Here is a 15,762-nt window from a genome sequence, read left to right as displayed (position 1 = left end):
ATTTAAAATCATAGGAAAACGAATTGAATATATTTTCTATTTCAGATCCGTTGCATCTCAGCTGATACTAGGACAGAGTGTAATAGCTGAAACGTACGATCAAGTAACCATTTACTTTAGTGATATCGTTGGTTTCACCAGTCTATCGGCTGAGAGTACGCCACTTCAAGTAGTCGACTTGTTGAACGATCTCTACACCTGTTTCGACTCCATTATCGAAAATTTCGACGTTTATAAGGTAAGCGATATATTACTTACTATATTTATTCAATTACTTTAATAGATATAGCCACGAAACGTGATAATTTATTAAAAAAGGCAGCGTTTTTTTATTATTAAACATTAAATATGCAAAGAGTGTATTGAATTTAATCTCCTAAAGTATATAAATTTAAACGAAAAATATGCGTATATATGTACACGTACTTATTCAATATAAATTTATTGATTGTCTCATTAATTATGGAATTAATTAAATTTAAGCTATATAAACAATCAATATAATTCTGTGATTACTTTTCTTAATTTTCTTTACTTTGGAAATTTTTAAATACACCCACTCCCCGATTTAAGCAGTATCCTTTATAAATATTACTGTTAAAGTATCTAATTCAATTAATTAAGATATTACATAAAAGAAGTAATCGTTTAAACGAAAGTATATAAGTAGAAAATACATAATAAAAAGTATTTTATTATACATTTTTACTAGATGTTTTATGAAATAACTGTAAATGTCTTGTTATTGTGTCATTATGCGTCGGAATTATGGTCTTATCAGCGAAAAATCACTTATTGCAGCACGTTTTAGTTACGTGACATTTCGAATCCTTCTGTTGCGTAACAACGCAAGGAAAAAAAACCCAAGGAATGAATCGAATAGCATAATTTTCGATATTATTTCGGATCGTAAAAATCGTGCTCAAAGATGCAGAAGAAATGTTATAAAACATTTGTGAAGGACATATAATTTTGGCTAACAAACCCATAAATTACTCGTCGGTGTCGACGTGCTGAGTAACAAGTGCGTTCCTACCAAGAGAAAACGAAGTCCTTCATCCTAAACTAAGTTCTTCCCGTTGCATAGTTTTTCCATTACCACTTTCTCTAAAAAACGTTAACTTTTTACATCGATGGACTATGAGGGAGGACTTGTTGCTATTGGACAATCAAAGTAGGGAAGGGATAGAGATCATCTTCTTCCTATAAAAAGCCTTGAAACAACAGCACGACAGAGCATTCAACAAGCATCAGTCAACATCACGAAGAACAACGAGAAAGATCATCTTAGTAGCAAATCACGAATCTACGAGCAACGAAGTCATCAAGCAGCGTCAACAACAATCGATATCACATATACATATATCGGCATTATTTGCGATAAATAAATAACCTAGTGCCAAACAAAGGTGTCTTACATTTTTCGCTGCAGTGATAATGAATAAAGCCCTATTTATTTGATCAAGCGATACAATTAGAAAAAAAAGTGAGTTTACTTGGGACATTTTTCGACTCTTTGGACTTGAATTACATCATAGTGTTTCAGCAAGTAAAAATCCATTACTTTCTTTCGACTAAAAACTTGAACACAGTTTAATTAATGAAAACCCTGTTAGAAAAATACAAAATAAATGTTTTCTCAAGTGTTTAACCATAATGATCCCCTTTAAAGAAAATTCAGTACCTAATATCCTTGAAATGTCTACTTTACTGTCTGTTTCACAAAAGGTCGAGACGATAGGAGACGCTTACATGGTCGTTTCCGGATTGCCAGTGAGAAATGGCATGAATCATGCAAGGGAAATAGCGAGGATGAGTCTGGCATTGAGGGACACCGTTATGACATTTCAAATCCGTCATAGACCAGAAGAAAAATTGAAACTTCGTATAGGAATGCATTCTGGTAAGTGTATTTATTTTTTTCATGTGATATCACTTTTTTCTCTCTTTCAGTCTTTTTATTTTTTGAAAATAATCAATTAAACTCTCATCCTAGATTCCCTGTTAAAATGAAGTAAATAAAGACGAGCGAATATTGCTATTAGAAAGTGTGTATGGGTGTGTGTGTGAATGTGTTTCTTGGCTCTGTGTATGTAGCATGTATGTGGATTGATATTCGTTTTCTATGGCTTTATATGTGTTCAGTGTAATATATATGAGTGTGTCGTTTGTGCTGTGTTTTTGAATGTATGCATGCAGGCAACTATTCGTGTTCATATGTTTCTCGTGTTTATGCGTGTATGTTTATAGGTGGCCGAGTGTTGGTATGTGTGTGAAAAAGAGAAATCAAAATTTAGAAAGAGAGAGAGGGAGAGAGCTTGTCCAAGGATGAACTTTAACGAGAAAATACTTTTGATGGATTTCAAAGAGATATGTTGCACGTCTCTTTTCGATTCGATATGCACACTGAATTAATTGCTTTTTAAATTACCTCAAGATCATCGGTTCGTACAAAGTTTTAAAAAAGAATAAGTTCGTGAAAGTTTTTGCATAAATAAAAGACGTTTTTCAGCATTCAATCTTCCTATAAAATGTGTCTATTGAGTTATGGATATCGATTTTTCTACCTCGATAGAACCGAACGAGTAAAACAGGTGTCTTGTTATACGGTAAAACTTCAATTAAAAGAAAAAGTCCAATCGATATTGGATTATTCGAACAAAAATAATTTTTCTATTACGTAGAACCATTAAAAATTCCACTCAACTATTCTCTACAAATTTTAAATCGTTTTATCAAAATGAAATTAATTTAATAAATTATTTTTGTAACAATTTTTCTTTGTTTTTATCTCAGAAAGAGTATATGCATTTTATTTATTACTTCATCTATCTGTTTATTGTTTTCCTTTAGTATTATTATACAGGGCAAGGCATTTAAATCGAAAAATCTATCCCCGTTATTAATCATTTAATGGAAAATTACATTAGGATAAAGTTACATTGTTTGAACGGGCATATGTAGTGGTCAAATAAATTTGTTTCCAAATCATTTTTTACAAGATTTTAAAATAGTCATTATTTTATTGTATGGAGTTATATAGTTTTTTTCAGATCGTAATTAAAAACAAAATATATTAACTTATTTTTATTTAAAAATCATTAATTAACCAGTTAGCTGCACAATTTCAACATTTTGATTTAATCAATGAAGCATATAAAAATTTACTTTTTGTGTTTTCTCAAAAATTTCACTTCCGTTATATAAACAGGAATTACCTAATTATCTCAAATAAAAATGACAACAATGAATAAAAAAATTATCAGTATTTTATTAATAAATAATAAAATGTTTGATATTTTAACCAGTTAGCTTTGACGATCTCTTTGAAAAGCATGTACTTAAATTGTGCCACCAAAACGTACACTCGTCAAGTATTCTTGTCAAACACAGAGTATGTTTAGCTGTTATAATATTGAATTGAGTTTTAATTAAATGACTCTTTTTTTTATCAAATGAATCATTTTATTACGAATATTTAATTATTTAAATATTTTATTTAAACATACAGTTTTTATATAGAAGAAAATAATTAAAAAGTCAATTACTTAGAAAAATGATTAGTTAGAAATTGAATTTATTGTTGAATGATTTTGAGTAAACCAAGGTACAAAACATAATGACACTTCGCAAGACGAACACCAATATCTTCATTCTTTCCGAATATTACAATATTTTGTTAACAATGAAAACATCTTCACTTGGAATTATTTCTTGAATATGTGCGAGCTTGATATGTAATTAGGAAAATATTTCCCGATTAGACAAATAGTATTAGATTTAGTTGGTCGAATTTGTTCACACACACTATATATATATATATAGTATTTTTATAATAATTATTTATATTTTTTGTCGTCTTTGTCTCGAAATATAATATTTGAAATATTTTGAAATTTGCAATTATATTTTCCGATTTAAAAAATCTGAACAATTTTTAAGATACTTAAGATAATCTAATAAAAAGAAAGTTCTAATAAAACAAAGTTTCTAGATAGAATTCTGATGAAAAGAAAAAATAATGAATTATGTTTTATTGAATGAAATATATATTTCTACACACATTAAAATTGTTTTGCTGCCGTTTACATTATAATATTATTTAAAAAAGAAACAAGAAATGATTTCACTAAAAAAAAGCAAAGTGACCTTGTTCTCTTTCCAAAAGAAAATTTGTTGGCAATTTTTTATTATCGTAACTAATTACCGATTAACAATTATTTAATTTCTATTGAATACATTTTTTGGTCTAATTTTTCTATTACAAATGTATTAAAAATGATGATGACCACTAAGCAAATCATATTATATAATCGATTAAATTGTGATTACTGAGATGAAAAGACGGCATAAAAATAAATAAGCAATTTGGTTTCGTTCATTTCAGGACCTTGCGTCGCAGGTGTGGTTGGTTTGAAAATGCCGAGGTATTGTTTGTTCGGTGATACTGTCAACACTGCATCCAGAATGGAAAGTAACGGGGAAGGTAATTGTTATTAAACCAACAGAAGCATATACGTTTGACAATGAAATGTTTCATCGAGGATTGCAATTTTCGATTAGGTTAAACTATTCTTATTTGATGTAATTTTTGTTGAAAACAGCATGGATGATACACGTGAGTCCAAAGACAAAAGAAATTCTGGATACTTTCGGGACATTCGATCTTGTTTGCAGAGGAGAGGTGACGTTAAAGGTAACATTTATCTTTTGAATCAAAGTATTATGAAATAAAATAATTCGTAGCAGGCACGCTACTAGGCCTGCTTTAAATCCAGGTCAGAGTTTATCGATCGACCGGGAGTACATCATCATGCAAACGTTTAACCAAAGGAACGTTCGCGTATTTTCAAATTTGTTTGTTCAAGATTAATGAAAATTTCACTAATAAAATCATTTCACGAAATAATTATTACATTCAGTTTATACGGCATCCTAAAATCATATTTTCTTTCGTTTCTGTATACGTGAATAGCAAATATTAGTTCGCCGTGCTAACTTCATATTTTTTTTGCCACGAACCACAGGGTAAAGGTACAATGACGACGTATTGGTTGATGGGTGAAAAACCGATGAATAATAACGTTAAGCAAATAAACACACCCCAATCTACCGGTCAACTTCCACCCATTTCCAACGAACCAGTGACGCAGCAGTTACAGCAACAGCAAATACAACCAATGCAAAATAAGTCGAATCAAACGAAAATGGAAGCAAAGGACCAAACTTATTCCGTTCAATCCAAAACTCAGCCTCAGGTGGAATCATCTCAAACACGTCACATTTCGATTCAAGATATTTCAAAAAAAGATCAACCTCAAAATAAACAACAACAAAATCCTCCAACACCACAACAGCAACCGCAACAGAAGCCAATACCGCAACAGCAACAACAGAAACCACCACAACAGCAACCACAACCATCGCCACCACAGCAGCAACCCTCACAACAACAACAACAACAACAACAAATACAACAACAATTACAAGCATCGTATCAAACTAATCAAAACCGAATACACTTTGGTAGCAGTACATGTAACATCACGGTAACCGGAAATGGAGCACCAGCCAATAGTGTGTCATCAAGTAATGTTGTTTCGCCAACTCACGTACGTGCAGTCCCAGTTCAACAAAATCGACAAGCGTATACTTACTCGGCGGAAAGTATGCCGAATCATACCGAGAGTGGTCCAAATACGCCCCTTCTTTTACCTGCAGACTCGATGCCTCGAATTTAGCTCTTTTCGTGCGTCTCTTATCCTGAGTTTGGTAATTCGGATAGGAGAATCGAGTATGATATTTCTACCCAATCAAATATCCTGCCATCTGTACATGCTACTCGAAAAGACTAATTATTCAACAACAACATGAATCAATGGGAAAAAAAGAGATTCCTAAGATTGAAATCATTTTTCTGGATTTTCTTGATTTTCTATAAATGCACACACAGATGGTGTGATATTTTGAGCAGAGTAATTGGGTACCAGCGAACATTTAAATCGATGGTAAGTCGTTCATAATACAATGTATACATATGTAATAAGACAAAGTGATCTCTTTCTAGATGTTATTACAGAACCAATAATAGTCAGTGTTGATTATGCATCTGACGATATCTAAATTAAATAGCTACTTTTTTCCAAAGCTATATACTACGTACTTCTTTAACGGATTCCCAGGATTACACGTTTAATGGGTCTATATTAAAAAAAAAATAAATAAAAATAAATAATAAGTACGGGGGGAATAAACATATAATATAATATATATATTATATATATATATAAATATACTTACATCGGGTAAATAATTCAGTATTCAATGCCGACTTGCCCGAATCGACCAGTATTAGACAAGGTGCTGTTAACGAGAAAGTCTGCGACGAAACGGGCAATCGTTTGCTCGTCATTTTCTAAGCGGCTAATTACTCATCTTCCTTTTAACGACGAAACCAAGGACACGCGTTTCGTTATTTTTTTTTTTTTTTTTTAATCAAAATATTTTTACATTTTAGAATTACTTTCTCGTCTTTCCAAACTGTATATTTTAAGCTTGCAAATATTTAACGACTATACTCAAGTCGTATTATTATCGTAATAATTCTTGTTCTTTCTTTTGTATTTAGTTTCATGCCAAATAATAGGATGTTGTTGTCTATATATGTGAGCGTGTGAGCGTGTGTATGTGCGTGTATATGTGAGAGAGAAATAGGACCAAATTATAACTTCGATCTGCTTTTCTCAAAGTATTCATGGAGATATAATTTTTCCATTAAAATAAAGTAACGAGAATTAAATGCGTAACTTTAATGGAAGGGTGAACTTTGTCGTTAACGATGTACAAGATGAAAATACCTGTTCAATGACTAATGAATTTATTTGAAAAAAAAATAAAGAATACCAGATATGTAATATTAATGAAAAAGTTAAAAATACAGGGTTATTCAAAAAAGATAATACCAAATTAAAGCTGATTTATTATTTATTAAACTGATATGCACAAACTACAATGATATGCATTGATAAATACATGCATAAGTTTTGTATCCATAATTTACATGTCTGTCTGTGTAGATGAGTAGAAATAAGTCCATTTTTTCCTAGACACGTTCTTGATAAAACCCTTATGCAACTCAGACGCGTTTCAACATATCCTTAATTATTCGCTTCATATCATCAAAGATATGGTTCTTCAAATTTTCCAGATATTATGGGAATAAAAGAGCTTTCACAACATCCATAACGTATCCCCACTAAATAAAATCGCAAGGTGTTAAATCAAGTGACTGTGGAAGTCTCACAAGGGGATGGTCAGATCGACCATTATCCGATTTTTTTCAAACTTGCAGTAGTCCATGAGAATATTCGTTGTACTTTTTAAAAAAACTAGATATTTAACCGTTTTCGAAGAAACGGTAATAGAAATTTCGCAAAAGTGGCTTCGTGTCTCTGATATCGCCGGATCGATTCCTCGACAGGGAACATTTTCTTTTTCTGCTCTTTTTTATTTTTTACTTTCGTTATTGTAAAGTATGTTTAATTCATTTTATTATTTTTCTATAATAAAGCGTGTGAAGTTTCTTCTTTTTGCCAACGTTATTAAATCAACAGTATTACGCATACACAAGTTATATAATTAATAATTATAAATTAAATAATACAATTATATATATATATATAAAATACAAAAACAAAAATTAATTTTTGTACGTCCCCTTGTCAATAGTATGATCCCTTGCATGATCGATCCAGCACCCTGTTAGATTGGTACAGAAGTGTTTACGAACGGTACTGTAGAAATTAGAAGGAGGACTATCCTGTTGAAAGATAAGATTAGGACAATCTTTCTCTAGTTGAGGCATGAGCCATTCTGTTAATATGTCCAGGTAGGTGAAGCCAGTGATTGTTGACTTGGCAAACAAGAAAGATCCATCAAATTTGCGTCTGTTCATCTCATAAAGTACGTGAATACAGATACACACACAACTTAGGAACAACAAACTTACGACGATCGTCAGTCATTGTATATCATTATGCATCGTGTATGTCAGTTCACAAACGAATAAATCAACTTTCATTTTGAACTATTCTTTTTGAATAACCCTGTATTATCTGCTTGTCAGATAGCTCAAAAAAATAGAGAAGGATAAATAAATAAGTACGTAAATAAATATCTATATATGTATACACGGGCTAAAGACACAAACAAATAAAAACATATATATTATATGTGTGTGTATGTATGTATTTACGAAAAAAATATATTATACGTGTCAGTCTCTGAGGAAAATTAGACGGCATTAGAAAAATTGATGTTCAGCAAGCAATTTCTAGTAAGGAGAGGCTGGGCCTTTCGCAATTATATTAGACGAACAAAATAACACTCAAAAGAAAAAGAGAGAGAGAGAGAGAGAGAGAGAGAGAGAGAGAGTGTTTGTGTGTGCTTGTGGTACGTAAAAGTATACGTATGAAAGAAAGGAAGTAAACAAGACATATATATATATAAAATGTGTACGAGAATTAGTATGTATGTAAGTAAGTAATGTTTTATGTGATGGGAGAGCGTGTTGTCGGTCAGGCAATGACGCGCGTTTGAGAAGTCAATCGTTTCTTGGCTTTTTGTTTATGAAAAACGTGACAAGAGGAAGTGAAAAAGCGTGCTTATCGTGTATATTGAGTATATATTGGTGGTAAGAAATAAAAATTATATTTATGTTCATTTCCTTTGAATGATGTAATGATTGATATATTCCAAAAATAAAATTTAAATCGTTTTCTCAGGAGTATTTCGTTTAATGAGTCGAAACAAAATATAATGGAACCTTCAATATCCGACAATCTAGATATTCGAATATTCTATTATCCCGAACATTATGTGTACACTTTTCTACTTGTGTTATCTACTACAAAACAAATATTCCAGACCAGGTATATTTTTTGTATAATATTATATTTTTTATATTTTTGTATATTACATTTATTACTCTATTTATATTACAAACATATTATTCTTTTCTTCTTATTGTATCGTTTTTTCCTATTATTATGTCATTTTTTCTGAATACACGCTTAAAATCATGATACAAATTAGTGTAGTACTATATAAAAATTCATTCATCCAAACAGTTATGTCTTCCTATTAATTCGAATAATGGAGATTCTACTTATATGAAAATAAATAAGAAAAAATTGACATGGTTCATTGCTAACTAAGACATTAAAAAATAATGATCATTGATCTAATCCACATAGGACAATAAATTAATCGTTTATTATCCATGCATAGAATTTTGAAGGAGATTTTATTAAAATACTGCATTCGCGAATATCCAATCGAGATAAAAGTTTACCCGAGTATAAATTCCAGGATTGTTAGGCTCACCACAACGTATACCCCAGGAAACTATTCCAATGTTCACCCATCTTCCATTACCTAGTTGATGAACCAAAGGACCACCGGAATCTCCCTAATCAAAAGAAAGGAGAACAAAAATAAGAAGAAAAATATATAACGTAAGTAAAATATCTAAAAACTGTTTCTATCCATGTATATTTAAATCTCAATCCGTAAAGTTGAAAGTTCAGTTTGAAGAATAAATTTACGTTAGTGTCTGGGTTAGGTCTCACCCGTTCGATTTCCTGTACTTTCGATTATGTAAGTCTTTTTATCCTTACCTGACAAGCGTCACGACCTCCTTCATAAGCGCCTGCGCACATAGTAGCCCTCGTGACACGTTGACTAAAGCTCCTAGTGCACATTTCTTGAGGCCATATCGGTACTGCAACCTCCATCAAAACGGTACTACTTGGTCCACCATAATACTGCGATCCCCAGCCTTTTTAACACATTCAAGACCGACAACGTAATCATTTATACGTTATTTCAAATTCTATAGCTGAATATCAATGGCGTACAGTGACTCCCAAAAATATTCGAACATTATTTTATTTTATTTGACAATAAAATTATTTTTTTATATTACATAGAATTAGATAGAAAAATTCAGAAGATATTCATTTTTCCAATATTGGAAATGAAACAAAGACTAGAAAATGATTGACCAATATAAAAATAGAATATATTTTTTAATTATAAATAATATGCCAAACTGATGAAGACTTCGTTCTAGAAGAAAATGATTACTCAATAAAGTATAGAAGTTATTTTCTAAATATTAAATTACATTAAATAAATGATAAATGGAAATTTTATGGATATTTTTTGTTGGCCAAAAACGTAACAATATATCGTTTAATGTGTAATAAGATTAACAATTGATTGTTAAAAACAATAACCATAGAGATTTCTTTAAAAATAATCGAAAAATGAAACTATCCAGTTGGCTATGTTGTAGTTTCCGAAAAGTTTTGAGAGACACTGTAATCCTACATTATTTCAAAATCTTTTATAAATATTGATAATGTAGTTCTGATACAACCCTGACGCAACCCTAACATTGAATATCAAATTTGAATAAAAATTAATTTTATTATATTGTATTTGTCAAACTATTTAAATATAGTAGTATTATTTTTTTTAATTTAGTAATAATGTTTTATATTTTAAATTATTTCATGCGATATCCAGCAAGACATTTTGTGAATTTATTAAGAAACTAATTATATCATAAATGCGTAAATTACATTAACCCTTTTGCACTCAGGAATTATTACAACATTTCTTTCCATCAACTTAATAATTATAAATATAATTTATCATAAAATACTTAGGATAACACTTTCATAATAAATGTTCATACCAGGTGTTATAATATTCTGAAAAGAAAAAGTTATCTGAATAAATATTCGCGGGTAAAAACGATGCTTTTATATTCCCAGTGCAAAATGAAGTTAAAACATAGACGTATCTCAGATTAAATTGTTAAATCATACGAGGATTATGCTAACCAGTAACAAAAGCAGTCTTGTTTTCAAAGGTTTGATCGATTGGCGGTAAACAGATTGGCCAAATGTAACTGTTGAAAGGCGTAGGTCGATGTATCTTGATAATAGCAATATCATTTTCATAAGTGGTTGAATCAAAATCCCGATGTACTCTAATTTCTACAACTGCAAAATCCAACTCTCTGGTTTCATCGGTTCTGGTAAAATCATATTCACCCAATCTAACACGGATGTCTCGTGTCTTGAAACTGATAAAGGAGAAGATTGTCGTCATAAATCTCACCTAGTCGAGTAACAGTAACTGACTGGACTCGTGGCAAGATTTGTTGTCTTCACGACATTCACGACTTACTTTCGAACGCAATGGGCAGCTGTGAGTATGTGTCTGTCCGTGATGAGAACACCTCCGCAATACTGAACCGCGTCTTTTCTAAGTAATGCTGCCATCCAAGGCCATTCGCGAGGATCAGCCGGTCGTCCACCTACGAGTCTAGTACCACTTTTAATGTTCGTTCCACATCCTCTATGTCCTCTACCTTTTCTTCTCTCTTCGCTATCTTTAAATAATAAACTTCAATTCTAGGTAAATTACTAAATACCTGTAATAGAAATTATCTCTCAAGTATTCTTAAATATATTTATTAATCATTTTTATTTCGTATAGGAAATTGATACTACATACATTTTAGATATTTCTATATATTGAATGAGTATTTTATTCAATAAATAGTCAGTATAAATACAATTTTTCTTAATATTTTTAACAGATAAATAGTATTTAGGATAAATATAGGCTGTTATGGTTGGGTTGTAATACTGACAATCTATTTACAAATTGACACTTCTTTATAAATTAATATTGATTTTTCTGCATTTTTTCTGAATATTCTTTAATAAAGAACACTTTTACTTCATATTGATTTTGTAATATATATACTGACCCAACGAATAGAATCCTTTTGATAAGTTATCATATTATTTGATCACAATATTATCATTTATTATGTTAAATTGTCCTTGTTTTCTCCAAGGAAAAAACAAATAAAAAAGTAAAAAAAAATAGAATATGGACTTTCAAACTTTTCACATTTTGTATCTCTACCTGGATTATTTCCATTTTCGGTATAGAAACTTGCTACTGCAGGTAATGGAACAACCAAACTATCCACAAGTGACAAACTAGATGAACTTGGTGATTCATTCGAGCAACAAATTCCAAGTTCCCTACGAAAAATATCTTTTTCAGTGGGAAAGTTAAAGTTAAGGAAGTTTTGGAAAGCAAAAACTTACGTGCTATTAAAAATACATGTATAATTTAAAAATTGATTCAAATTGAAGTGCATGTTGTTGTGTACGCATTCGTTAATTAGTTTACATTGACCTTCTTTTCTAGTTAATGTCAAACAAGCTTGGGAGATTTTGTAAATCTGAAACAAGTAAGAAAATTTCTTTTTTTGCTATACATTCTGTAATAATTACATTATACGTGATACCGTATAAATAAAAGTTTAACCTTCTTTTCAGGGTAATCTTGATCGTTTACATATTTTCTTGGAAAATTTGTATATACAAGTGTGTTGATCAGTTCTCCATTCGGATCTTAAAATAATATGTTGCATTAGTATTAGGTTAGTACAACAATCATTTAGAATTGAGTGACAGAAAAAGAAAACCAGTAAAAATAGTATTTTTTTTTTCATTTTAGATAACTGTCTAACTACAAACTAGACTTTTAAGTTATTGGAATTTTACATTTTTTATTTTCTACTATATAGTGTATTATCTTAAATTTTTTGAAATTGTTACTTGTATTCCTATCCTTTTCAGCCACTCAATTGTTTATAATTTATATAAATTTAATAATAAGATGAATAATAATATTTTTAATATCTACAAATCCACAAATTATTTCACATTTTTAATATTAAGTTAAGTAAAAAATTTCTTCGCCCGTATTTTCTTGGTAGATGACTTTAAGAACGCATAACTTGTTTAAAATTAGTAGGATTTGGCAATATTTAGGTGCGTTTGAAATATCATAAACTAATTAAACAAAAAAGTTATGATATTTGTTAATTCAGTCATAAATATTTATGTCCCGAAAATAAGTGAAAATAAAGAAGAAATACAATACGTTTTAAAATTTTATTACAGAAAAAAAAAGAATGCGACTCCATCTTTTTTTTCAAGAGTAATTATTACAATCGATATCAATAATTTAAAAATTTGATAATTAATAAACAAATTATGTTTTGTTAATTTTCTGTACTGTTTTAAGAAACAATTGATTAAACTATTATAATCAAGCTCAACAATGACCGAATAATAAAATTATTCATGATTAAATTACGATACAGAATCGAAAAAGAATTCTTTAACATAAAAAAACACTTTAAATAACCCTTCAGTGTTTAGATTCTCCAAATTTTTCTTTATCGAGAAAACATGTTCTCTCAAAACAGTGTTGAAACATTTACACTTCCGACAAATTTGTGATGCCTGCATTCAATTGATTTCCAATTCTTTATTTTTTGTTTTTACTCTATTTGAATATATTTAAAAGTCGTATTTGGAAGAATTTCTATGCCAAAACTTTTATCCTTTTTATACAACAGCATCGTTGCGTCACTGTTGCGCAATCGAATCTAATGCATAAATTATTGGGCACTTGCTTGCATTAAACTTGGATGCGGTTTAAATAATTCTGATTCGATTAAAGATATACGATTGAACTATTCGTTTATTTAGATACAAATTTGCGGTACAAAATTAACCCATAAATTGTTGATTAGAGTTTCAAAATTTAAAAAAAAAAAAATTTGTTAAAGCAATATTTTTAAAAAACAGGATACTTACACGTAAGATTTTGTTGATCGATAGGAAGGCAGTGATTACATCGAATGGCAAAGAGGAACATCGTTAATGACGTTGAACCGAAGATCTTCTTTAAATTTGACATCCTAAACACTCGTTTTCTGATCGTCGTCGTTGGAAGTGTACGACGATGGTTGGAAGAATTTAAACGATGTCGAAGGAGAAGATAGCAAAGTACCGAACGCGCTAGTGAACCACGAACGACAACACTAAAATATCAGTAAACCCAAGCTTAAATAGTAATGCCTGTAATATATGCAACCGGCTATACATAGAAACATTTCTTTTTGCTAAGTGACAGGTGCCCAAAAATATTAATTTTTGTAATCAAATAAATTTTAGTTTTTCTTAAATAAAGATTATAATTGTCTATATAATGTAATTATGATAGATTTTTTTAATTTTTTATCCTAATTTATTGTTATAATTATATTGGTACAAATATTTCAGGTATATATGTTTAAATACGAAAAAATATTGAAAAATATAGAAACATTGTTTGGTTTGACATAAAAAATGATTATTGTCAGTTTAATAATAAATTACATTTTCGATTACAAATCGAAAGGTATGATAACAAATTTGAAAATGATCGCATTGTATTATATAATATGACAACGAAAGATAAAACGAAAATGAGCATACCGTAACTTGAGAAATATTTGATTCCATTTGACGTTTCATTAACCGCGCCGACTTTTCTTGTCGTTAAAGCGGAACGTTATAAGAGTTATATAAAGAGAAACAGAAAAAAGAAGAAGAAAACATATATACACATATACATAGGGGATATAGACGGATAAAAGAAGAAAGACGGAGAAAGAAGAGAAACGAGTCGAGTTGAAAAGAAAAATATGGGAGGAGACGAGAAAGAGCCATTCGTGCTCGAATACGTAGTACCTAACGTATAAATCTATCGAGTCTTCTTTTCTAAACGGACATCACCCACATACCTGTTCAGTTCATTGCCTCCTCTTAAAGTCTCATGCGCTTAGAACGCTGCGTTCAAGCTCTTACTTCACAGATATACCTATACAATCTCCCGCTTAACCCCCCAAGCCCCTATTCCACTTCATCCTTCTCCTACTCATTCTCCTCCTAATCCTGCTACTGCTGCTGGCTGCTCTTCCTCTTTCTCCTTTACTGTCCTATATTTCTTTATTCTAACAGAATACGCGCAGATTAGCAGAAATCTGAAAACAAAAACAAATGTGAACAGTGGTAACGTATTATTAGGAAACTTGACACGTTGTATGCGGGACACGTACTAATACGCCAACAGCAGAAGCATGCTGTTTTAATAAGATTTCAAATGGTCCTTTAAATAACCAAAATTTGGGACAAAAATGTAAGCTTATTCTAAAAATTTAGCTAAACTTAAAAATGTCCCTTTAAGGAGAGAAAGGATTTTAAGCGCAAATACTTTACCGTTAAACCTATCCTAACAGATAAAATGATTTAAACGATCTGGATTTAGGATTTTTCCATTCTATATTGTCTTTGCAACATCAAGTTTTTCCCGATACAATTGATGAACTCATGGAATTAAGAATACTTTTTCTAAAAACTAAAAAATATATATATATATATAATTTTATACAATAATAGTGTATTTTATTCGGTTGCGTTATCTGGTTTGTGTCGTCCGTGAAAAATTGTCATCACCCACATGTACGGTACGTCGTTCTCGCCCATATAGAGGCCGTCTGACCATTTTGCTCTTGTAACACAACATTTACCGTTAGGTTAGATAAGTAAGTACTTCCTAACCTACGTTTCAATTAGTTGAAAGCAACCAGAAAAGATACCATTCAATGAAATCATCTAATTGTAAGTTCTATTTAAAACAGGATGTCGAATCCTTTAACTTCCTTGGTTCAAATTAAGAAAAATAAAACAAAATATTACAATACCAGATGAATTGAAAAAAATCCAAAAAAATTAAGTACTACATAATGTCAATATTTCTTAAGGAAAAGTA

The 15,762-nt window shown here is 30.4% G+C and overlaps 2 protein-coding genes across 3 annotated transcripts in view; one reads left to right on the top strand and one right to left on the bottom strand.

Moving 5' to 3' along the window:
• Positions 1-8,721, top strand: part of LOC106784163 (atrial natriuretic peptide receptor 1-like) — a 54,979-nt gene extending 46,258 nt beyond the window's left edge. For both annotated transcript variants that reach the window (XM_014743427.1, XM_014743426.1), the window contains 5 exons: positions 46-238; positions 1,729-1,903; positions 4,388-4,486; positions 4,605-4,696; positions 5,028-8,721. In XM_014743427.1, coding sequence (XP_014598913.1) covers positions 46-238; positions 1,729-1,903; positions 4,388-4,486; positions 4,605-4,696; positions 5,028-5,741 — 1,273 coding nt within the window. In that variant the 3' untranslated portion in view covers positions 5,742-8,721. The remainder of the gene's footprint in view (positions 1-45; positions 239-1,728; positions 1,904-4,387; positions 4,487-4,604; positions 4,697-5,027) is intronic.
• A 285-nt stretch (positions 8,722-9,006) lies between these two features.
• LOC106784193 (venom protease-like) lies at positions 9,007-14,021 on the bottom strand. The gene is made up of 8 exons (XM_014743483.1): positions 13,764-14,021; positions 12,421-12,506; positions 12,198-12,334; positions 12,010-12,131; positions 11,260-11,464; positions 10,911-11,155; positions 9,678-9,838; positions 9,007-9,469 (listed from the first exon to the last, which is right to left on the bottom strand). The coding sequence occupies exons 1-8, from the start codon at positions 13,864-13,866 to the stop codon at positions 9,308-9,310; spliced, it is 1,221 nt and encodes a 406-aa protein (XP_014598969.1). The 5' UTR covers positions 13,867-14,021; the 3' UTR covers positions 9,007-9,307.
• Between the last annotated feature and the right edge of the window lie 1,741 nt (positions 14,022-15,762).

The sequence above is a fragment of the Polistes canadensis genome, unplaced genomic scaffold (genome assembly GCF_001313835.1).
Source record: "Polistes canadensis isolate GaletaPanama2010 unplaced genomic scaffold, ASM131383v1 scaffold_31, whole genome shotgun sequence".
Lineage (NCBI taxonomy): Eukaryota > Metazoa > Arthropoda > Insecta > Hymenoptera > Vespidae > Polistes > Polistes canadensis.
Note: the sequence above shows the minus strand (reverse complement) of the source record. Positions and strands in the feature narration are given on the sequence as shown.